Source organism: Brachycentrus maculatus, unplaced genomic scaffold, assembly GCF_059751285.1.
Source record: "Brachycentrus maculatus isolate JH-2025_06_01 unplaced genomic scaffold, ASM5975128v1 h1tg000324l, whole genome shotgun sequence".
Lineage (NCBI taxonomy): Eukaryota > Metazoa > Arthropoda > Insecta > Trichoptera > Brachycentridae > Brachycentrus > Brachycentrus maculatus.
Genome location: NW_028281073.1, coordinates 588049 through 612991, shown reverse-complemented (window position 1 = coordinate 612991; position 24943 = coordinate 588049). Strand labels below are relative to the sequence as shown.

Genomic DNA, 24943 nt, shown 5'->3' with positions numbered 1-24943 from the left:
ACACATCCGGCTGTAGCTAGTAGCACCCATGTCTAGACGCGTCTCACACCATAATGACACAGATGTGGCCGGCAGCACCCGTGTCTAGACGCGTCTCACACCATAATGACACAGATGTGGCCGGCAGCACCCGTGTCTAGACGCGTCTCACACCATAGGGACACAGATGTGGCCGGCAGCACCCGTGTCTAGACGCGTCTCACACCATAGGGACACAGATGCGGCTGTGGCTAGCAGCACCTGTGTGGGGACGCGTCTCATATGATGTTGCAGCAGCGGCAGTAGCGCTGTCGCCCAGCACCGGCCGATGGCGGAGGGGTGACGGGAGCGAAGTACGCGTGGACGTTTATATTGGGCAGGTGATTCTGTAAAAAAAAATAAACATATATACTCATCACCTCGTTACAAAAAAATTATGACTACCTTAAAAAATATCCGCTGTCCGCCTCCGTAGTGTAATGGTCAGCACGCTCGGCTACAGTTCTGGTGGTCCCGAAAAAAAAGTGGGTCGAAAAAAGCCACCCTTCTTTTTTCATTATTATGTTTCTTTTATCATATTTTGAAACATAATAAATCAGTATAAAACGTACATAAACAATATAAGGAAAGAAAAAACAAACAAAGGAAGAATGGATATATCTAGAATGATGGGGGAATGACCCGAGCTGGATTCAGGCAAAGCACTTTAAAAAGTTTGGTGTACGATGTGCCCGAACTGGATTCGGGCAAATCGCCGTGTCAGCAAAATACCTACCCGAATTGTATTCGGGCAAACCACACAAGTGGTTAATCTATAAGAAAGGTAGCTATGCAATTTGTGGAGAACAGCTTGAGCGATTCTGCGACTCACCCTCAGTCTTCGTATGGCGTTCCTGGTGACCAGCTGGCAGTCGTAGAGCTCTATGACCTGCAGATTGTGGCAGGAGATGAGGTGATCCAAGGCGGCGTCCGTGATCAGAGGACAATTGTCCAAGCCTGCCGATGCAAAAAACAAATTTAGTAAACCCTTAGCCCTATCACATATCGCTATCTCCTTTCAACAACGTCATAAATCAAAAATCGACAATTTTCAGTTGTGCATATTTTTGGAATGCCCACAAAATGTACTATATCCCAGTAAAAGAGGCATATTTTGAACTTAACATTTACCCGCTGCAGGGCGGAAAGTGTTGTTTTTGCATCTTGAAGAAAAGGTATTGTTTAATAATTTTTTTTAATATACCAAATATTTTTCAAATGGTGAAAAAACCTTCAGATTTTACCTAAAAAGATCTGTTGCACAGTAAAATATTCAGTGAGTGGCTTGATATTTATTTTTAAAACATTGTACTATATTTTTAAACTTTAAAAACAATCTCCTGAAAAATCAAGTTTTTTTATTTGTGACGTTCTTGAAAGGAGTGAGCGATATGGGCAAAAAAAATTTGATGTCTCTTATATGGCTATTTTTTTTTTAAAGTTGCAAACGCATACCATCTTAATTTTTTTTAAAACTACCGGGGCTTTTTTTAAACTACGAAATTTCATCCCTGAACGATGATTCTAAACCGTTTATTATTCCAATAAGCAAGGTAAATGCAATTCCGTGCAATAGATTTTTGTCACGGTCTTGGATTATTGGCTAATAAAATAATATGGAAAATCACAAGACTATCGGTAACATTCTTATTGAAATCTGTAGGGAACTAAGGGAGATATGAAGGTTTAAACTTTACATATTTGAATAAAACGAAATACAAGCGTTCGCATACGTCATCAGATTTCCGTCATCAAACGTTTTATGACGTCATACGGTTTATTGTCTGTGGTTTATAGAGCTGTAATAGTAGTAGTGTGGATTGTTTCTTTACCACTACACTACCATTTGTGTTATACAAATATAAGGGGAGGGGGGATCATAGACATCAACAAATAGAGCCGCCAATAATTTAGCAATGTTACCAATATTAGATTAAGTCCATCGTTTCTGTGACGTCATTCATTACCAACTTACGAAAACAACGTATTTACGAAGGCGAATTTTCCACAAGAAAATTATGAATGAAAATATTGATTATATCGACTGCTATAAACACAAAATGAGTCTAATACAATCCTTTATATGAGTATGTTAAACTAGATATTCCTCCCGTCTGATAATCATCCATTCCAATCCATAAAAAAAATTACAAGTAACCGCAAACCCAATTGCCATCTGTACAATATTTTTTGGCGTCTCTCGCGCTTTACCAACAGTATGTGTTCCCGGTAGTTAGCTAAGACAGCGTCGGCATAGATTGTCTCCCATTCCTATATACAGGAGCAACCTGCCGATGGTTATGCCTGTAGGAAGATATGCTGAATAATATCTGTTCCATGTGCCTGAGGGGGTATTCCCAAGCGGGATTCTTCTACATCTTTAGCAATAGTATTCTTGCTTAATTTAGATTTTAGCATTAGATTTGAGACTTTTTACCATAAGAGGGTACCATAAGCTCGTGTGGTCCCCAAATCGCGGAGCCACTCTCGAATCTACTTCGCACCGAGGAGTTATAAAGTAAATATAGGAAAGAGACAGCGCTCTCGGCTTGTGTATATCGTAGTCATACAGGAGAAAGTGACCAAGTGCATTTTTTACAAAAACGTGATCATTGACTATTTGATATCTTAATAATAAAACCCTTATCCGCACCCCAATGATGCGTAGGGCACTGCGTCATATAAACGCAGTGTTATCTTGATCGTTTACACATGAAGGAAAGGTGATCAGCCCTCCGCATCAGGTACCAGTCCAGGGTAATAATATTGTATAAATATTACAGTGAAAAAATCACTTAATTTATTTTACCCCCCTTGGGAATCGAACCCGGGACCTCCAGAATGGTAGCCGAGCGTGCTGACCATTACACTACGGAGGCGGACAGATATCTTTGATATTTGATATCTTACTAGCTTAATATTGCCCTGAAAAAATCCCAAAGGATTTTAAACTTGGAAGTATAATATATTGACTTGTTAAAAATGACTAACTGCATTGATCATTGTTTTGTTGCCAAGCAAAGGTGACTTAAATGGCCCCCCTGAACATTTTACGTTTTGTTAGTCGGTCACTTTCTCCTGTACGACTACGATATCTCCGTCGCCCCCGCTCACCCAGGACTGTGAGGTGTTCGGCGGCGCAGGGCGAGGCGGCCAGCTCGCGGATGCCGGCGTCGGTGATGAGCTCGCAGTGCGACAGGGTGAGGGTCTCCAGGCGCGGGCAGCCAAGCGCCAGGTGCGTGAGGCTCGTGTCCGTGATCAGCGCGCACTCCTCCAGGTCCATGCGCTCCAGCAGGCGGCAACTCTGGAACAACACTCAGAGTAATGAAACAATTCAAATTTTTAAATAAAATTATCAAGCGTGCACTCGTTTACGAGTGATTTTAGCTCTAACAAACAAAATATGTACTGGGAATCAAATCGCGAGTAGCCGCAGTAACTAACGTAGCGACAACGACGGCCTGCGCACTACTAACCTTGCGACGGCATGCGCGTATATGCATAGCGACTGCAAACGTGCACACACAGAAACGTTTGTGTGTTGGTGATTTTATTTATTTCCGTCACTGCAAATGAATAATGATAATAAAACCCTTATCCGCACCCCAATGGTGCATAGGGCACTGCGTCATATAAACGCAGTGTTATCTTGATCGTTTACGCACGAAGGAAAGGCGATCAGCCCTCCGCTTCAGGTACCAGTCCAGGGTAATATTGAACAAATACAAGAGTGAAAAAATCACTTATATTTATTTTACCCCCCTTGGAAATCGAACCCGGGACCTACAGAACGGTAGCAGAGCGTGCTGACCATTACACTACGGAGGCGGGCAAATGAATAACTTTATATTATAATACATAATTATATTACGGAGGAATACAAAAATTGTGAGCCCATATCTATTATATTTTATATTGGTATTCTCATTTGAAAAGTCGAGTTGTAGTAAATACATATCACCGGGAGGGAAAGGTTAAAGACAGTTGGTTTTTGTCAAGTCTGCCTTTATAGGTTTATGTCATTTAGAGAGGGGTAGAATGCTGGGACCTAGATTTTATCGATAGTTTATGTATTCATTTTAAATTTTAAATCAAACACAGATTTTTTGAGTCTACTAAATTGTATTTTATGAACAAAAACACATAAAAAATTTATATTGTGACAATCGTTTCGCCTTGTTAGGGCAAACGAATGTCCGATAAATTGATAATGCCCTAACAAGGCGAAACAATTGTCACTATATCAATTTTTATGTATTTTCCTTAACCTTTTAACCGCGTTAACTTTGTTCCTGAGAGACACCCGTGCGCGGCAGTATTTCGCCGTTTTTTAAATGATTACTTTTATCATGTAGTATCATTTATAGAAACGATTTATTTTCCTAAACAAAAATTTTCATTGTACCTTTTGGTTAATTCTATAATACACGTGTGTCACATTATTCTTGAAATATATCGTAATATAAACAAATAAGATCGTAACATAAATAATTCAAAGCACGTGTGTCACTCTTACCCACTGGCGATGCGTAGCGTCGAGAGTGAGACAGATATAGGGCATGATTATGGCGCGGACTAATTACTGACCTCAAGAAAAATCAGGGATCTGTTCTTTTATTTATCCTTGTGATGTTACAAATTATTAGTCAGATATTTCAACAGATGTCATGAGGCCAAGGATTGACGTATTATTTTATCCAAAGTTCCACACCATGAAAAAATCCCTCCAAGTTGAACTGAGGTTGGAAACTTGGAGCAAAGTAAAAACACATACGCTTATGTCAGCCGCGTATGGGGCATGTTTTGTGAAAACACATACGGTTATGCGAGCCGCGTGACCGTATAATAAAATACAATTTAGTAGACCCAAAAAATCTGTTTGATTTAAAATTAATACATAAATTAAAATGGAGTTCTACAAATTAAACGCCAAATCAAAAAATAATTTATTGATAGTACTCATCTGGACGTGAAATGGTAAAAACGATACCTTGGCGAGGGCTTGGAAGCCCGTGTCGCTGAAGAGCTGGCAGTGCGCGGCTTCCAGCGTGACGAGCCCGGGGCAGCGCTGCGCCAGCACGGCTAGGGAGCCGTCAGTCAGCCGGACGCAGCCCGAGATGCACAGCGAACGCAGCGACGGGCAGTGAGTTGCGATCGCAATCACCGCCTCGTCCGTCAAAGACTGAAACACAACGCATTGAAAAATACTTAATGACACACTATCTGCGGGAAGGGTAATTTGACCGTTTCACTGGACTGGTAGTGTTCGGCTGGAAGGGTAATTTTACCTTTTCACTCGACTCATTGTAAATTGCGTGTAAGTTATTTTTACGAATGACTTTTGCGGCATCTTTTGACCTCATATCGATGTTTTTTTTTTTTTAACCCTTATCCGCACCCCAATGGTGCATAGGGCACTGTGTCATATAAACGCAGTGGTATCTTGATCGTTTACACATGAAGGAAAGGTCGGCTGTCCAAACTCAAAACACAGTAAGGGACATTTTTTGTTATACATTTTTCATCAAGTAGATTCTACTTGATCCAAAAATGCAAAAAAAACGTACTACAAAAAAAATGTTCCTTACTGTGCTTTGAAATTGGATAGCCGAGGTGATCAGCCCTCCAATTCAGGTACCAGTCCATGGTAATATTGAATAAATATTACAGTGAAAAAATCACTTTTATTTATTTTACCCCCCTTGGGAATTGAACCCGGGACCTCCAGAACGGTAGCCGAGCATGCTGACCATTACACTACGGAGGTGGACGATCGATGTATACAGTATGCTTAAATGTTATCACTTCTTTTCAGAGATGTTTATCTCTATTATGAGAGCGAATCCGCCCGCAGATAGTGTGTTAACCTTTGCCGGTCAACGAAACGCCAATCCACATTCTCTACAATTGTGACGCACTCGCTCGCAAACCAAGTCACATCCTTGGAGGACCTCTACTGGACTCCGAGAAGGTGAAGCTCCTACCACCAAGACAGGTTGTGAGTTACATGACTCTTGTACATCTTGGCAGTGAGCTGTAATACAGAGGGAAGGCACAATAGACCTAATATACAATATGGCTCCAGAGTATCTTAAGGAGCTGTGTATTCCAGATGAATTGGTTGATAGACGTCTCACGCTTCGATCGGCTACAACATCTGCAATGGGCAAAGTTATCTTACCAGCTCGCAACCAACGCACTAAATTTGGCGAGCGTGCCTTTGCTGTTGCAGGACCGACGGCGTGGAATGCTCTTCCACCAATGGTTAGAAATAGTGAGTGTGAGATGATCTTTAGAAAAAGACTAAAAACACATTTGTTTGCTAAATCATTTCCACCATAATATTTTCCCCAATTCATTCACCGTGAAGCGCCCTTGAGGTATTTTTTACGAAAATGGCGCTATATAAGTTATCCAATTTTATTATTATTATTTAATATGGTCGCGGTGACACAAGGGATGCAAGACCCCATGACCCCAAAAAAAAAAATTTAAAAATAAAAAAACCCTTGCCAGTCCAATGTTGAATCTCATTCGACGTGTATTTTTTTCTCTTAGGTCCCATTTCGGATGTTATTCCACATTTTTTTCATCATTAGTATTATTTATTTAAAATGCAAGATCCATAACCGGAAACACATTGCGAGACCGAGTAAGAAATACCGACATCCGGAGCATGTGTAAGACGGAGGACGCGAGGTAGGGACGACAACGAAGGCGATACTGGAATGATCATGTAAACAGAATGTCAGAAGACAGACTTCCACGTATCGCCCTCCAAGGCAACCCTGAAGGACGCAGACCCCCAGGCAGACCTCCGAAAAGGTGGAAAGACAGCTGGGAGTCAACATCCCAAGAGCTACAAGCGGAGGCACAAACAGATCCTTAGGATCTAGAAAAAGAAGAAGAAGAAGAAGCAAGCTTATATTTTTGTCACACAAATCTATTACAACAGTATGTGGAGCAGAAGAAAAATGATTTTTTTTCAATTGGAATGTAACTGTCTACCTAGTTTTTTTTGTTGTTTTTTTTTAATTTTGGGCATTAGGCATAAAAATGTGTTAACGATCAAGATAACACTGCGTTTGTATGATGCAGTGCCCTATGCACCATCGGGTGCGGATAAGGGTTTGAATGAATTTGAATAATAATAAAAAAATATTTGACCATGAAAAACTTTGCCCGATTGATTATATACTGTTTTAAGATTTTTTAAGAGTTTTTTTTATTTTTATGGCTGGGTCCGAATGGAAACCGAGAGCTTCTATACCGGACCTGGGAATGTGGCGGGAGCTTTCAGGGAGATAGAGAGGGAGAGGCGTGTACTTACATCACAGCTATGCACATTCAGGACCTCCAGCTTGGGGCAGTAGGTAGCAAGGCACGTGACGGCTTTATCGTTGACTAGTTTGCAACCTGCAAGGGAACGGGACCTTATTACATGTTCACATATCGCTCACTCCATTCAAGAACGTCATAAATCGTCAATCGTCCCAGAAAATGTACAATATCCCAGCAAAAGAGGTATATTTTTCACTTAATATTTACCCGCCACAGGGCAGAAAGTGTTGTTTTGCATTTTGAAGAAATGGTATCGTTTAATTATTTTTTTAAATAAACTAAATAATTTTTAAATGGGGAAAAACCTTCAGGTTTTACTTGAAAAGATCTGTTGCACAGTAATAAGTTCAGTAAGTGGCTTGATATTAAGTTTTAATATATTGTATTATATTTTTAAACTTTAAAAACGTTCTACTGAAAAAACAAGTTTTCTGATTTATGACATTCTTGAAAGGGGTGAGCGATATCTATTTATTTATTTATTTATTGAACGGCTAAAGCCTTTAACATAATACATATATACAGTATCTAATTTAAAAATACACTAATCAATACACTAATAGAGAAACAAAAAGTCTTAAACATAAAATAATAATAAAATAACAAATTGTAAGCACTGGTAAATACACGTCTCCTTCACACACTATCAGCGAGCAGCGAGAGAGAGTGAAATACAACGTTTACAATTATCCATTATAACATGGAGAAGAAATGCTGAGAAAGTACACACTTCAAGGAGGATAACAATATATTAAATAAATCTATACTTTCAAAAGCATTGGCTAACACGTGAAGCCGCGGAATGGGAGAGAACATGGCATAGTTTGCGTTATGTATAAATACTGCAAATATAGATTTTTGCCTAGTACCTCTTCGACGCACGCTAAGTTTTATTTGATTTAGGAGATCAGGGCTGTTAAGAATGTTATATAATAATAATAATAATAAAACCCTTATCCGCACCCCAATGGTGCATAGGGCACTGTGTCTTATAAACGCAGTGTTATCATGATCGTTTTACACATGAAGGAAAGGTGATCAGCCCTCCGCTTCAGGTACCAGTCCATGGTAATATTGAATAAATATTACAGTGAAAAAATCACTTATATTTATTTTTACCCCCCTTGGGAATCGAACCCGGGACCTCCAGAACGGTAGCCGAGCGTGCTGACCATTACACTACGGAGGCGGACAAAAATATATATAACAGGACCACATCAGTAATTACCCTTCTATCACTAAGATTTATTAATTTCAGCCGCTTCATTGTGCAATTATGATCTAACTCAACAATGGGTATATTTAGTTGTAAAATGAATGTATCTAAGGAAGTTGTGTTGCACTCTCTCTGCGCTGTCAGCGTGTATAGCATAATGAGGAGACCAGACTGTGGAGCCGTGTTCCAACTGACTTCTGATCAAGGCAACATACAGGGACTTCAATGCATCAATAGATTTAATTTCCCTTACTACTCTTGTGGACCATCAGATCTAGGCAGTTACCAAGCGCGGTCTGTCTATATATGCTGTGGATGCTCTGCATCCCTTGCATTTTAGAGTAAAAAGATTTGTACTTCTATTCGTAAACAGCAATACTGCAATTTAAATATTTTGATATTTCTACAGCGACTTTAAAGTGATTTTTTAACAAAAACGCCGCTTAAAAAAAAAATTATTATTATAAAACATTGTGCATATCGCGCACTCCTTTCAAGAACGTCATAAATCAAAAAACTTGATTTTTCAGGAGAATGTTTTTAAAGTTTAAAAATATACTACAATGTATTAAAAATAAATATCGAGCCACTTATTGAACTTTTTACTGTGCAACAGATCTTTTTCGGTAAATCCTGAAGGTTTATTCTCCTTTTGAAAAATATTAAGTATATTTGAAAAAATAATTAAACAATACCATTTCTTCAAAATGCAAAAACAAAACTTTCTGCCTTGTAGCGGGTAAATATTAAGTTAAAAATATGCCGCTTCTACTGGGATATAGTACATTTTCTGGGCATTCCAAAAACATGCACAACTGAATATTGACGATTTTTGATTTATGACGTTCTTGAAAGGAGTGAGCGATATATTGTCCCGTCTCAGCGTACGCCACAGACTAACTAATTTAGGCGTACGCGCAACAAACGACACGATACAAAGATCGCGGGCGAGTCTAAATACACATACATTCTTAAATACTGTGAAATGCGTAAAACGCACATACGTAAGCAATACTTGGTCTGGAAGCGATGTGTAAACCGCATGCGCAGTGCCAGAACCTACGTTCTTTCCGCGCAAGCGCATTGAGATCCGCAAGCCAACATCCATATCAACTGTATACAATATTAATTACAGCATCCAACAAACAAAAACCTTCTTTAATACCAGTATGTATAATGAACAGAATCACATACTTTATTGGATTGTTCTTAGTGCACTTGTCGTTGTCGTTGCTTCGACAGTTTGCTGCTTTTGAGCTTGAATACTGAAGTCAAATTGTTATTGAATATTATCAACCTGCGATTTACTTTATAATTTAAATAAATAAAAATGAATTGATCATGTTTTGTATCCGTAATTATTGATTTATGGATTATGGAGATGGCGTCTAGATGTGCATATTTGATATCTAGTACGTAGTAAGTACGAGTATAAACATTTGATGTCCAGCATCCCTTCTACAAAAAGTCACCGACCGCCACTGGCAGTTACCTTTACTAAGAAAGCTCTTCAGTTTGGGACATCCTCTAGCGAGTGCCTCCACGCCGTTCTCCGTTATAGACTGGCACCACGACACGTTGACATGCGTCAGCATCTGGAAGTCACGTCATAAAACATCAAACACACAACATCCTTCAGCAAAATAACGGCCACCAGTTATAAGAACTGACTCTTTTACCTTTTGGTTATTATTAAAAAAGTAGGTTAAAAAAATCCTCAGGTTTCGCTACCATACATCAGTGTCGGCACCAGTACTCCGTTGCGAGCCGCCAGTTTGCTTCCATGGACATATTTTACTTTCAATCCAGAAAGAGAACAAAATCCAATGCAATAGTTTGTTGTATAATTAATTTGGCAATCAAATTGTGGTAATTATCTACCCATTTTTTGGTAGGGACTGTACGGAGCCATTTCGTCCTAACGTAACACGTTACGATGAGAGCATTCAGGCAGTCAGTACAGCGAGCCGAGCGCTCCATCCATAGTTTCGGATGCTCGCTGATGCTCGCCGCAAGCGATGTTACGACATTATGTTACAACGAAATGCTCCGGACAGTCCCCACCTTTTCAATACAAATTTTACTTCGAAAATGCCAAATATTAATTATGCCTGGTGTGTTTTTTTATTTTATTTAACTTTTTTATTGGAAAACTAACAGAATATTTAACAAAAATAACATAATACATATAATAAAATCAAAAAAATAACATTCCAATTAGAGGTTTTCACTTAAGTAATCTAAAAATAAAAATAAACTGTCATGTACATAAAAGTGTGTATATATAATAAACTTACATCACATGTTTTTATCAAATAATAGAAATTTTCTTTATCAACTAGTCAAATAGACATCAACAATATTTCTCTTAAACGTATCAAAAGTGCAAAAATGCATTGTATAATGTTCAGGAGGGCCATTTAAGTCACTTTTGTTTGGCAACAAAATAAACATCAATGCAGTTAGTCATTTTTACCAAGTCAATATGTTATACTTCCAAGTTTGAAATCCTTTGGGATTTTTTTTCAGGGCAATATTAACCGGATCCACGCGGCTCGCATAACCGTATGTGTTTTCACAAAACATTCCCTGTACGCGGCTGGCATAACCGTTTGTGTTTTTACTTTAGTCCAAGTTTCGAATCTCAGTTCAACTTGGAGGGATTTTTTCATGGTGTGGAACTTTGGATAAAATAATACGTCAATCCATGGCCTTATGACATCTGTTGAAATATCTGACTAATAATTTGTAACATCACAAGGATAAATAAAAGAACAGATCCCTGATTTTTCTTGCGGTCGGTAATTAGTCCGCGCCATAATCATGCCCTATATCTGTCTCACTCTCGACGCTACGCATCGCCAGTGGGTAAGAGTGACACACGATGCGTGCTTTGATTTATTTATGTTATGATCTTATTTGTTTATATTACGATATATTTCAAGAATAATGTGACACTAGTGTATTATAGAGTACCAAAAAGGCACAATGAATCCCATTGAACGTTTTTGCTTAGGAAAATAAATCGTTTCTTAACTAAATACATGATAAAAGTAATCATTTAAAAAACGGCGAAATACCGCTGCGCACGGGCGTCTCTCAGGAACAAAGTGAACGCGGTTAAAAGGTTAAGCTCGTAAGATTTCAAATAGTCAATGATCACGTTTTTGTAAAACAATGCACTTGGTCACTTTCTCCTGTATGACTACGATATAGCAGGCTCGATTTCAAAATGAATTTTGGTAGGACTTGGTGTGCATTTTAGGGATTTTAAATAAATTTTTGTTTGTTGTATATACTAGGCAGTGGCGGTACTTCCCTAGAAGCCCAAAAGCCCGGCTTGCCCAACAACTCCAAATAAAAATGATTAAATCTAGACCAAATTATTAAAAATACATAATTAATGCATGACTATTTTTAAATTATCTTGCGCTTACATGATTATTGAACACTATGCATGCCATTATATGGTGATGGTACTTATTGGTTATGGTTAATATCTGAGGAAAATATTTTATTAAAGTGAACATTTTCTTTATTTCAAGGTGATGGCTATAACTTACAAAAGTTACATGTTAGCATATTTTTACAATGATTACAATACATTGTTTATATTTATATGTAATACTTTCTGGGTGCTTACTATACTGGAAATGATATGAGGTGAAGAAATTATAGGTACATCGTGTATTCACGAATGTGAAAAATAATGGGCTTGCCTTACTGGTAAACCCTAGGCACGCCACTGATACTAGGATGTATAGCACTGGGAACAAGGGAACGAGGGATACTCACCGGACATCCATCAGAGAGGGCTTTCAGAGATATATCCGTGATGCTCGGGCAAGAGTCCAAATTTATTCTGAAAATAACCATCAAACATCAATTAGAAAACACCATGAAACTAATTTTGATGAAATGTTCATGAATGTTGAAAAATGCTAAAGTTTAAGATTTTGTAGCTTTGTCTTATTGTATTTGACGTCCGCCTCCGTAGTGTAATGGTCAGCACGCTCGGCTACCGTTCTGGAGGTCCCGGGTTCGATTCCCAAGGGGGGTAAAATAAATATAAGTGATTTTTTCACTGTCATATTTATTCAATATTACCCTGGACTGGTACCTGAAGCAAAGGGCTGATCACCTTTCCTTCATGTGTAAACGATCAAGATAACACTGCGTTTATATGACGCAGTGCCCTATGCACCATTGGGGTGCGGATAAGGGTTTTATTATTATTATTATTATGTCTTATTGTGTCACTCCACGCTAAAGTTTGGCAATCATCGTATCATTCTGCAGCCGCTCTGAGCAGCGCCCCAGTGCTGCAGCGGAGCCAGGATATACGCGGAGTTACCGAGCCAGGATATACGCCTTCTTCCTATGCTACGTTTACATTCCACGCCGCCTTGTAATATAATACCTATCACTCGCTATTTCTCTCCCCTCATACAACGGCCCGAGTACTCCACGCTGAAGGTTGGCAATCATCGTGTCAGTCTGCAGCCGCTCTGAGCTGCGCCCCAGTGCTGCAGCCGAGCCAGGATATACACCTTCTTCCTATGCTGCGTTTACCTTCTACGCCGCCTTGTAATATAATACCTATTACTCGCTATTTCTCTCCCTAATAAGTATTTTACCAAAGTGGCGCTGTATTAATTCATAAGTATATTTACCTTTGAAGCTTGGAGCAGTGTCTTGAGAGTGATTGGCAAGTGAGGTCGGTTAGTTTCTTACATTTGTTCAGATTGAGATCTTCAACGTTCGGACAGGACTGCAACAAACATAACATATTTGTTTCATCCAAAATCTGTGTATTTGTTAGAATAATTTATGTATTAAAATAGTTGTCCGCCTCCGTAGTGTAATGGTCAGCACGCTCGGCTACCGTTGTGGAGGTCCCAGGTTCGATTCCCAGGGGGAGGTTAAATAAATATAAGTGATTTTTTCACTGTAATATTTATTCAATATTACCCTGGACTGGTACCTGAAGCGGAGGGCTGATCACCTTTCCTTCATGTGTAAACGATCAAGATAACACTGCGTTTATATGAAGCAGTGCCCTATGCACCATTGGGGTGCGGATAGGGGTTTTATTATTAATTAAAAAATAGTATTCATAAACAACATTTTGAGTGTGTCCAAATACTTGTTCACAAAATCTGGATTATCTCCAATTACAGGAGTTATTTTCATATTATTTTTTGACATCTCATCGAAGATGAAGAAGAATATGGAAGTCTGGGCATTTACGGGGCTGACGACCGTCATAGGCTGGTTTAAGTGATCACTTTACACGCTTGTAACATTCACCAATTCTACCCATTATTGACAACCACACTACTCAAATTCTTGGAAGTTCTACATATATGTATGAACCAATTTAGAAACCTTGTTCTTGAATGACTAGAAGTTTACTAGAGATATCTACTGGTGAGATGTAAAGAGGCTCTTTATTAGACTGTCTGTAGACAGATGCACAAAAAAAGTGCTTGACTGGAGGCCTAGAAGCGTGGGTGAAAAAAACGCTGTTATTTGACCCCCCCCCTGGGAATCGAACCTGGGACCTCCACAATGGTAGTCAAACGAGCTGACCACTACACTAATTCTTCTTCTTCTTTCCATGTTCGCTCCCTGGGTGGAGCATATGGTCAACACGAGACGTCTCCAAGTCACTCTGTCACGCGCCATCTCCTTGGCTTCCTCCCAGGTCAGTCCGGCGCCTCGAAATTCCGCTGAGTACAGTCAGTGAATGGTATTCCAATCTTCGGGGTTGGAAGAAGAGATACGAGGGGTTGATGCTCTCAGCTGGCATTCTAAGGACATGTCCCAACCATGTCCACCTTCTCCTCTTCAGGACTTCCAGTATGAGGGGCTGTTGAGTTCTTCTCCTCACATTGTCATTCCTGACAAAGTCATACCACTTTATACCCAGTATTCGCCTCAGGCACCTATTTTCAAAACTGGCTAGTTTCTTGCTTTGAGCTTTGGTGAGGTGCCACGACTCACATCCGTACAGCGACACTGTTAGGATGCAGGCGTTAAAGAGACAATAAAATAAAGTAAAATTTATATACATATATATAATCATAATACATGTTTTGTTTTGTTTGCACCTATTTTCAAAACTACACTAAGCAAGCAGACAAATATAGATATTAATGACTATGAAATACTGACTTGTGCAAGTATTCTGATGGATCCATCTCCAATAAACTCGCACCCGCGTAAAGACAGCTCCCTCAGGAAGCCGCCGCAACGCACGGCGATGTTCTCCACCAGCCTTCCCTGAAAACAGACGCAAGCATTATACATTTCACATATCCTCCTGTACCATATTGCTCACTCCTTTCAACAACGTCATAAATGATTGATTTTCCAAGCGATCGTTTTTAAAGTTTAAGAATATAATCAAATGTATTCAAAATAAATATCAAGGCACTTATTTAACTTTTTACTGTCCATAGATCTTTTTAGGTAAAACCTGAAGGTTTTTTTCTACATTTGAAAAATATTAAGTATATTTAAAAAAATAATTAAACAATATATTTTCTTCAAAATGCAAAAACAACACTTTCTGCCCTGTAGCGGGTAAATATTATGTTAAAAATATGCCGCTTTTGCTGGGATAAAGTACATTTTCTGGGCGTTCCGAAAACATGCACAACTGAAAATTGACAATTTTTGATTTATGACGTTCTTGAAAGGAGTGAGCTATATGATGACTGCGAGGTTATGTTACTAACAATGGTGACAACAACGTCCCGCGACCGCGTGAATACCCACGTAGTCTGGCAAGCGATCATTCTAAATTAGTATCTCCTTAAAAGCATTTCGTCGGCCTCCATAGTGTAATGGTCAGCAAGCTCGGCTACCGTTCTGGAGGTCCCGAGTTCGATTCCCAGGGGGGGTCAAAAAATATAAGTAATTTTTTCACCCTAATATCTATTCAATATTATCCTGGACTGGTACCTGAAGCGGAGGGCTGATCACTTTTCCTTCGTATGTTAAAAATCAAGGTAACACTGCGTTTATAGGATGCAGTGCCCTATGCACCATTGGGGTGCGGATAAGGGTTAGTAGTAGTAGTAGTAGTCATGACACTATACATGTGAGTTCACCAAATTTGACACAAAACCAAGATTTATCTACAAAATACAGATTTGTGAAGTATTTGAACACGCTCAAAATTTTGTAAAAATAAAAATCCTTCGTAAAAATTATAAATTCATTGTTTCTGTTGAGACACGTATAATATATGGAATAATACGGGTTGACAGCATACCTCTACATCCCTCTGGAAATTGAAGAGGTTGATTCTCTGCCAGTTAGAGCCATCTAGAGCCAGAATGTTCCATAGTTTTGATACCTGTAAAACAAAAAAAACAATTTAAAAAACAAGTATTGTAAAATGTGCCCTCGGCACAGGAAATTCAATAAAATTCAATCTATTCAGTAAAATGTAACATATTAATTCTCTTTAATTGTGACGCACTCGCTCGCAAACCAAGTCCCATTCTTGGAGGACCTCTACTGGACTCCGAGAAGGTGAAGCTTCTACCACCAAGACAGGTTGTGAGTTACATGACTCACGTAGGTCTTGAGAGTGAGCTATGATACAGAGGGAGGTCGCAATAGACCTAATATGGTCGCAGTGACATAAGGGACATGATCCTTTGACCTCATTATAGAAAATAAAAAACATTTATATTACAAACTAACATTTATATTATTTTTTGACATCTCATCAAAGATGAAGAAGAATATGGAAGTCTGGGCATTTACGGGGCTGACGACCGTCATAGGCTGGTTTAAGTGATAAAAGCTTCTTTACATCTCACCAATAGATGTCTCTAGTGAAGTTCTAGTGATTCAAGAACAAAGTTTCTAAATTGGTTCATATATATATATGTAGAACTCCCAAGAATTTGAGTAGTGTGGTTGTCAATAATGGGTAGAATTGGTGAATGTTACATGTGTGTAAAGTGATCACTTAAACCAGCCTATGACGGTCGTCAGCCCCGTAAATGCCCAGACTTCCATATTCTTCTTCATCTTTGATGAGATGTCAAAAAATAATATGAAAATAACTCCTGTAATTGGAGATAATCCAGATTTTGTGAACAAGTATTTGGACACACTCAAAATGTTGTAACTAACATTTATATTACAAACTAACATTTAAAGCGAATACGAACACAGGAAGCTAATCCCTCTAATAAACAGGCCACAAAGCCTACAACAAGATGGAGAAGAAGAAGATATTAACACAAAAATAAGGAAATAAACAAAGACACTCTTGTTAAAGATGTAGAAGAATTCCGCTTCGGATTTCGTGCTGAGAATTCTTATAATTTTTTGACATCTCATCAAAGATGAAGAAGAATATGAAAGTCTGGGCAATTACGGGGCTGAAGACCGTCATAAGCTGGTTTAAGTGATCACTTTACACACGTGTAACATTCACCAAATCTACCCATTATTGACAACTACACTACTAAAATTCTTGGAAGTTCTATATATATGAACCAATTTAGAAACCTTGTTCTTGAACCACTAGACTTATACTACAGACATCTATTGGTGAGATGTAAAGAAGCTTTTTACTGAGCAGAAACTCTTATATTAGTATGTGAGGTTCGAATCCTGGATTATAATCACACACATGAAACAAAAAATAATATGAAAATAACTCCTGTAATTGGAGATAATCCAGATTTTGTGAACATGTATTTCATATTATTTTTTAACATCTCATCCAAGATGAAGAAGAATATGGAAGTCTGGGCAATTACGGGACTGACGACCGTCATAAGCTGGTTTAAGTGATCACTCTACACACGTGTAACATTCACCAAATCTACCCATTATTGACAACCACACTACTCAAATTCTTGGAAGTTCTATATATATGAACCAATTTAGAAACCTTGTTCTTGAACCACTAGACTTATACTACAGACATCTATTGGTGAGATGTAAAGAAGCTTTTTACTGAGCAGAAACTCTTTTAGTATGTGAGGTCCGAATCCTGGATTATAATCACACACATGAAACAAAAAATAATATGAAAATAACTCCTGTAATTGGAGATAATCCAGATTTTGTGAAAAAGTATTTGGACACACTCAAAATGTTGTAAATAAATTGAATTGAATTGAAGAGGCATATATCCAGCAGTGGACGACACAGGCCTAAAGACGAAGAAGAAAATTGAAATATCGGTGCCACACATTACCTGAGCGCATCGACAGAGCGATATGACGTCCAGGTAGGAGAGGATCCGCAGCAGCAGCTCTTTGGGAAGCTTCTTGTTGATGAGGCAGTCATCGTCGCCCAGGAACTTGGACAGCTGAAACCCAAAACACACAGGTCATTCATCGGGCCTAGAAGACCAGTCGAGAGTTCCGCGTGCTGAGGAGTGGTACACTGCTCAATGTGGCAGTCTTCATAAAGAACTGGGTGCAAAGCCAAATAGCCGCAAGTTAAAAAAGTAGAGATAAACGCGTTTATAGTTAACTTAAAATTATGCTTTTTGCCAAAACTTCTGTAACAATTTTGCGGCTATTTGGACCATTACACTACGGAGGCGGTCATAAACTAATAACAGATAAATACTTTATTTATTGTTTCGGCATTAACTTTGTGGTAAGACATGTTACAATGATTAAAGAAAACACTTGTTTTTTACCACTTGAGTTTTATTATAGACTACATGTTTCAGAAGTTAAACTTCCATCATTTAGGTCTGTATAATAACTAAAATATAAAATTGTTCTATAAATAAGGAGAGGGGAAAGTAAGGGGAAGGGGTTAGTCAATGGGCGGAGTTTGAAAACAAAGGAAAAATGGAAAGCAAAGGTGAAGAATTTTGAAACAATATATTATTTAATAAATTATTATTAGAATTCAGGTTTTTTTGGATTTCTAAATTTTCAAGATAATTCATAATTTGGCCTTTATATGGAACAAGGTGTAATAATTTTAATTTATGAGAGTGAAATGAGTGATTAGTATCTATTATGTGATTTGATAAATACTTGTTAAACAATAATTATAAAATGTCTCTGTTGAGACATCTAATATATATATTTTTTTAAATAAATATTACAAACCTGGTACCTGAAGCGAAAGGCTGATCACCTTTCCTTCATGTGTTAACGATCAAGATAACACTGCGTTTGTATGATGCAGTGCCCTATGCACCATTGGGGTGCGGATAAGGGTTTGAAAATATTACATTTCACATTTTTTCACCACCCTGTATTTATTATTTGACAAAAGATTGAATTAATAATAGGTTGTCTGAAGGGGGTTTTTTAAACCCTCGCCACCCAGAGAATGTCAATCTGTGAGGTTCTATTTTTAACATTATTTATTGACATCTCAATATGAAAGTCTGGGCTTTTACGGGGCTCACGACCGTCATAGGCTTGGTTAAGTGATCACTTTACACACGTGTTACATTCACCAATTCTACCCACGATTGACGACCACGCTACTCAAACTTCTTGAACCTTCTACTTATATTGATCACCAATTCTACCCATTATTGACAACCACACTACTCAAATTCTTGGAAGTTCTATATATATGAACCAATTTAGAAACCTTGTTCATGAATCACTAGAACTTCACTAGAGACATCTATTGGTGAGATGTAAAGATGTAAATGCCCAGACTTCCATATTCTTCTTCATCTTTGATGAGATGTCAAAAATAATATGAAAATAACTCCTGTAATTGGAGATAATCCAGATTTTGTGAACAAGTATTTGGACACACTCAAAATGTTGTAAAAAAAATATATATTAAGCGCCATTGAGGTAGTATTTTACGCAAATGGCGCTACATATATAATCCAAATTTATTATTATTTGTCTCTGCCTACCCCTGCGGGGGAGCGGCGTGATGCCATTTCATGCCGCGCACGACAGTTTGAGGGGGTGTTGTGCGGTCGTTGAACGGCGAGACGAGGCGACGTACAAAACTGACGCAAACGGGTGCATTCACTCGGCGGGGGTGTCGTGACGTCACACGGGGTGGGGATATATATATATATATATATATATATATATATATATATATATATATATATATATATATATATATATATATATATATATATATATACATATATATATATATATATATATATATATATATATATATATATATATATATATATATATGTATATATATATATATATATATATATATATATATATATATATATATACATATATATATATATACATATATATATATATATATATATATATATATATATATATATATACATATATATATATATATACATATATATATATATATATATATATATATATATATATATATATATATATATATATATATATATATATATATATATATATATATATATATATTTATATATATATATATATATATATATATATATATATATATATATATATATATATATATATATATATATATATATATATATATATATATATATATATATATATATATATATATATATGTATATATATATATGATATAATTCAGACTTCGAATCATGTGTGAGTTCGCATCTAGTATCTATGGTTGATTTGAGTAAGCTTTTTTTTCTTTTTTTTTATCGAATTCTTTTACATACTGGGAGACCGACTGAAAATATAATTTTTAAAAACAAAAAATGTCTTTTAAATATCAGGAATCGAATCCACGATGTCTATCCATCTCCACATGTCATTTAATTCACGAAATAAAGTTTTAATTTATGCTCCAAAATATTTTTAATTTTTAAATTTTAAAAGTAAAATTTTCACTCTAATATTTATTAAATATCACCCTGGACTGGTACCTGAAGCGGAGGGCTGATCACCTTTCCTTCATGCGGTAACGATCAAGATAACACTGCGTTTATATGATGCAGTGCCCTATGCACCATTGGGGTGGCGATAAGGGTTAGGAGAATTATATTATTGCCAGTGCCCTTTTATTATAACCTAAAGCAAAATGTATACCCACCACACACAGGCTATGCCTTTGTGGGATATTTTATTGTTTTAATATTATATATTTTTATGTACTTGTAATTTTAATATATTGTGAAATGCAAATGAATTTAATATAAACAAGAAAAAAACGTCTTTCATCAGCGTTTTAGCAGATACGACATTATTCGCCAGGCGCGCAATGGATAAATATCACGTGTGATTATTGGCTAATAAATTAATATGAAAAATCACAAGACTATCGGTAGCATTCTTATTGAAATCTGTAGGGAACTAAGGGAGATATGAAGGTTTAAACTTTACATATTTGAATAAAACGAAAAACGTGCGTTCGCATACGTCATCAAATTTCCGTCATCGAACGTTTTATGACGACATATGGTTTATTGTTTATGGTTTATAGAGCTGTAATAGTAGTAGTGTGGCTGGTTTATTTTCCACTACACTGCCATTTGTTTTATACAAATGGGGTGGGAGGGTGGACCATAGACATCAACAAATAGATCCGCCAATAATTTAGCAATGTTACCAATATTAAAATAACTCCATGGTTTCTGTGACGTCATTCATTGCCAACTTAGGAAAATAACGTTTTTTCGAAGGCGAATTTTCCAGACGAGAATGATGAATGAAAATATTGATTATATCGGCTGTTATAAACACTTCACGAGTCTAATACAATCCTTTATAGGTTGAGTATATTAAATTAGATATTATTCCGTCTGACAAAGATTCATTTAGCAATGTGACCAATATCAAAATAACTCCATGGTTTCTGTGACGTCATTCATTGCCAACTTACGAAAATAACGTTTTTTCGAAGGCGAGTTTTCCAAACGATAATATTGATTATATCGGCTGTTATAAACACTTCACGAGTCTAATACAATCCTTTATAGGTTAAGTATGTTAAATTAGATATTCCTCCTGTCTGACAAAGATTGGTTGTAAGATTTGTACGATGTAAACATCGCACAAAGATTCAACCGATAGTGCAAGCCGTGACCTTGGCGGGCTCGAGGTTACACTAGGTAAATGACACCATACAAATTGTCTCACATTTTTAGGCATACATACATTTTAGATTCAATTTATGTATTAATTTTGAGTGTGTCAAAATACTTGTTCACAAAATCTGGATTATCTCCAATTACAGGAGTTATTTTCATATTATAATCTTAAGTTATTTTCACATATCGTAGTCATACAGGAGAAAGTGACCAAGTGCATTGTTTTACAAAAACGTGATCAATGACTATTTGATATCTTACTAGCTTAATATTGCCCTGAAAAAATCTTAAGGGATTTTAAACTTGGAAGTATAATATATTGACTAGTTAAAAATGACTAACTGTATTGGTGTTTATTTTCTTGCCAAGCGATAGTGACTTAAATGGCCCTCCTGAACATTTTACGTTTAGGTAGTTGGTCACTTTCTCCTGTACGACTACGATATAATAATATGAAAATAACTCCTGTAATTGGAGATAATCCAGATTTTGTGAACAAGTATTTGGACACACTCAAAATTTTGTACACAAAGTTTATGAAATAATATAACAATAAAAATAATTTAATAATAAAATACAATTTAGTAGACTCTTAAAAAAATGGTGTATGATTTTAATATTTAAAAATGAATTAAAATGGAGTTCTACAAATTAAACTTGTGTGATGTCTAAAAGTACATATTTCAGCCATTAGATCGTAAACTATGATACGGGGTGACCGATAATATATCGCTCACTCATTTCAAGAACGTCATAAATCAAAAATCGTCCATTTTCAGTTGTGCATGTATTCGGAATGCCCAGAAAATGTACTACTGTATATCCCAGCAAAAGCGGCATATTTTAAACTTTATATTTACCCGCTACAGGGCGGAAAGTGTTGTTTTGCATTTTGAAGAAAAGGTATTTTTAATTTTTTTTTTTTAAATACTAAATATTTTTCAAATGGAGAAATAAACCTTCAGATTTTGCCTAAAAAGATCTGTTGCACAGTAAAAAGTTCAATAAGTGGCTTGATATTTATTTTTAATACATTGTATTATATTTTTAAACTTTAAAAACGATCTCCTGAAAAATCATTTTTTTTATTTTTGACATTCTTGAAAGGAGTGAGCGATATATATGTTTTTTTCTATAACAGTTTGTTATCTGCGAATGAGTACGTTTAAAGCTATGTTTACAAATATTGCACTAAATCCGCGAGGCACGGAGAAGATATGTCGAGAGAGACGAAGAAGTGACGGCAATTTACCTATCCAGATTCTCGTCAGTCCAAATATAAGTATATATCTATATTTATACACAGGACCAACCTGCCGATGGTTATGCCTGTAGGAAGAGCTACCGCTTTGTTGAACAATATCACATTGGATATTGATCTGTTCCATGTGTCCGAAGGAGTTTTCCGAATCGGGATTCTTCTACACATTTAACAAGAGTCTTCTAGCTTACTTTTTAATTTTTTTTTATGTATACGCCTTAAATGTTAGTTTGTAATGTATATATTAATTACTGAATAAATTGAATTGAATTTAATTTAATTTAAATGTAAAAGAAGAACACTTGTTTTTACCACTTGAGTTTATTTTATTATAGCGACTTGTTTCGGAAGTTATATTAGAAGTTATAGAAGTTTTATATTAAAACCTGAAGATGGAAGCATAGCTTCCGAAACTAGTCGTTGGAATAAAATAAACTCAAGTGGTAAAAAAACAAGTGATTTTCTTTTACAATTTCATCATGTCTTACCACAAAGTGAATGCTAAAACAATAAATAAAAAAAATAATAATAAAACAACAAGTCGTGCTGCAGGTCCCGGGTTTGATTCCTAGGAGGGGGGGTTGAAAATAAGTTTAATGGTTTTACACTCTAAAATTTATTTACTACAAACTGGTCCCTGGAGCGCAGGAGTGATCACCTTGCCTTCGAGTAAGTAACGATCTAGATAACACTGCGTCAATACGTTGCAGTGCCTTATGTACAATTCGCTCACTCCTTTCAAGAACGTCATAAATAAAAAAAATTGATTTTTCAGGAGACCGTTTTTAAAGTTTCAAAATAAAATGCAATGTATTAAAAATAAATATCAAGCCACTTATTGAACTTTTTACTGTGTATTAGATCTTTTTAGGTAAAACCAGAAGGTTTTTTCTCCATTTGAAAAATATTTAGTATATTTAAAAAAATAATTAAACAATACCTTTTCTTCAAAATGCAAAAACAACACTTTCTGCCCTGTAGCGGGTAAATATTAAGTTAAAAATATGCCTCTTTTGCTGGGATATAGTACATTTTCTGGGCATTCTGAAAACATGCACAACTGAAAACTGACGATTTTTGATTTATGACGTTCTTGAAAGGAGTGAGCGAATTGTGCCCCGATTTCTAGTGGCTTTTAATATATGATATAATTTACGTGTCGAATCATGTGTGAGTTCGCGTAAGCATCTATGGTTGATTTGAGTAAGCATATTTAGTTTTTCAGACACCCTTTATTTTTAAATGTACCCTTCCCGAATTATTTTACATACTGAGAGACCGACTGGTAATATAATTTTTAAAAACAAAAAATGTCTTTTAAATATCAGGAATCGAACCCACGACGTCTATCCAACTCCACTTGTCATTTCATTCCCAAAATAAAAGTTTTAATTTTTGCTCCAAAATTTTTTACACTATTTTAAAACGTCGAAAAGAACACTTACGGTTTTATGTCCGCCCATCGAATATGTATGTATGCCTAAACAAAGGAACTAATCATCGCAATAAATATAAACGGAAAAAATTTACTATAAATAATAAATTATCTATTTAAAAGCATAACAATGCATAAGAAACAGGGCTTGTATTCCAATGTTTACTTATAAAATTTGTTTTGACTTTTGACAGTGACATCGACAGGAAAGACTTTTTATTGCGCCTCATTAAAATTGAAAATGCATTTAAAAGACGGAAAAACTCTTTGCAACGCTAAAATTACGTTTAAAATCAAGTATAAATAATAAATATTTGATTCAAGCACGTTTTTTGCGCGTTGGGAGTATCCAAAAGCTAAAAATAGCAATTTGGAAAACATAACAAAGGAGAAAACTCCGCCGGCATACCTATACGAAAATCAGCTGTTTCAAGTCAAAATCCGATATAAATAATGTAATTTCTTAGCGTTCGGTACATACCTCGAATTTATTTCTCCCCGAATAAGTCATGGCACCATTGAACCTTCGAAATTCGCGAGATAACGGTGTTTCGCTATATTTTCACGAAATACGAACTGTCCAGCGCGGATAACTGGAAACACAATAGAGTAGCGGAAAACGGCAATGGACGGCCGTCAGTCGTCAGAAATTTGCACGAATCT

General features: G+C 36.5%; 1 protein-coding gene across 2 annotated transcripts; it reads right to left on the bottom strand.

Annotated features, from left to right (window-relative positions):
• On the bottom strand, positions 1-24943 carry LOC148304352 (uncharacterized). Of its 2 annotated transcripts, XR_015838357.1 has the most exons (13): positions 24762-24943; positions 17811-17924; positions 15858-15941; positions 14753-14860; positions 13249-13346; positions 12371-12437; positions 10068-10170; positions 7349-7434; positions 5009-5200; positions 3133-3322; positions 851-975; positions 158-365; positions 1-53 (listed from the first exon to the last, which is right to left on the bottom strand). XR_015838357.1 is itself a non-coding variant. In XM_088268491.1 (12 exons), the coding sequence occupies exons 1-12, from the start codon at positions 24789-24791 to the stop codon at positions 258-260; spliced, it is 1305 nt and encodes a 434-aa protein (XP_088124617.1). In that variant the 5' UTR covers positions 24792-24943; the 3' UTR covers positions 128-257. The 2 variants fall into 2 exon arrangements, 1 of the variants encoding a protein (XP_088124617.1); XM_088268491.1 differs by lacking the exon at positions 1-53 and having other exon boundaries at positions 128-365.

What these genes read in the sequence shown, in the direction of transcription:
- LOC148304352 (XM_088268491.1), bottom strand. Translation starts at nt 24,791, where the DNA reads ATGACTTATTCGGGGAGAAATAAATTCGAG. An exon ending in CCCTCTCTGATGGATGTCCG is followed by an intron (nt 10,171 to 12,370) that starts GTGAGTATCCCT and finishes CGTGACTTCCAG; the next exon opens with ATGCTGACGCATGTCAACGT. An exon ending in TGAATGTGCATAGCTGTGAT is followed by an intron (nt 5,201 to 7,348) that starts GTAAGTACACGC and finishes GTTGTGTTTCAG; the next exon opens with TCTTTGACGGACGAGGCGGT.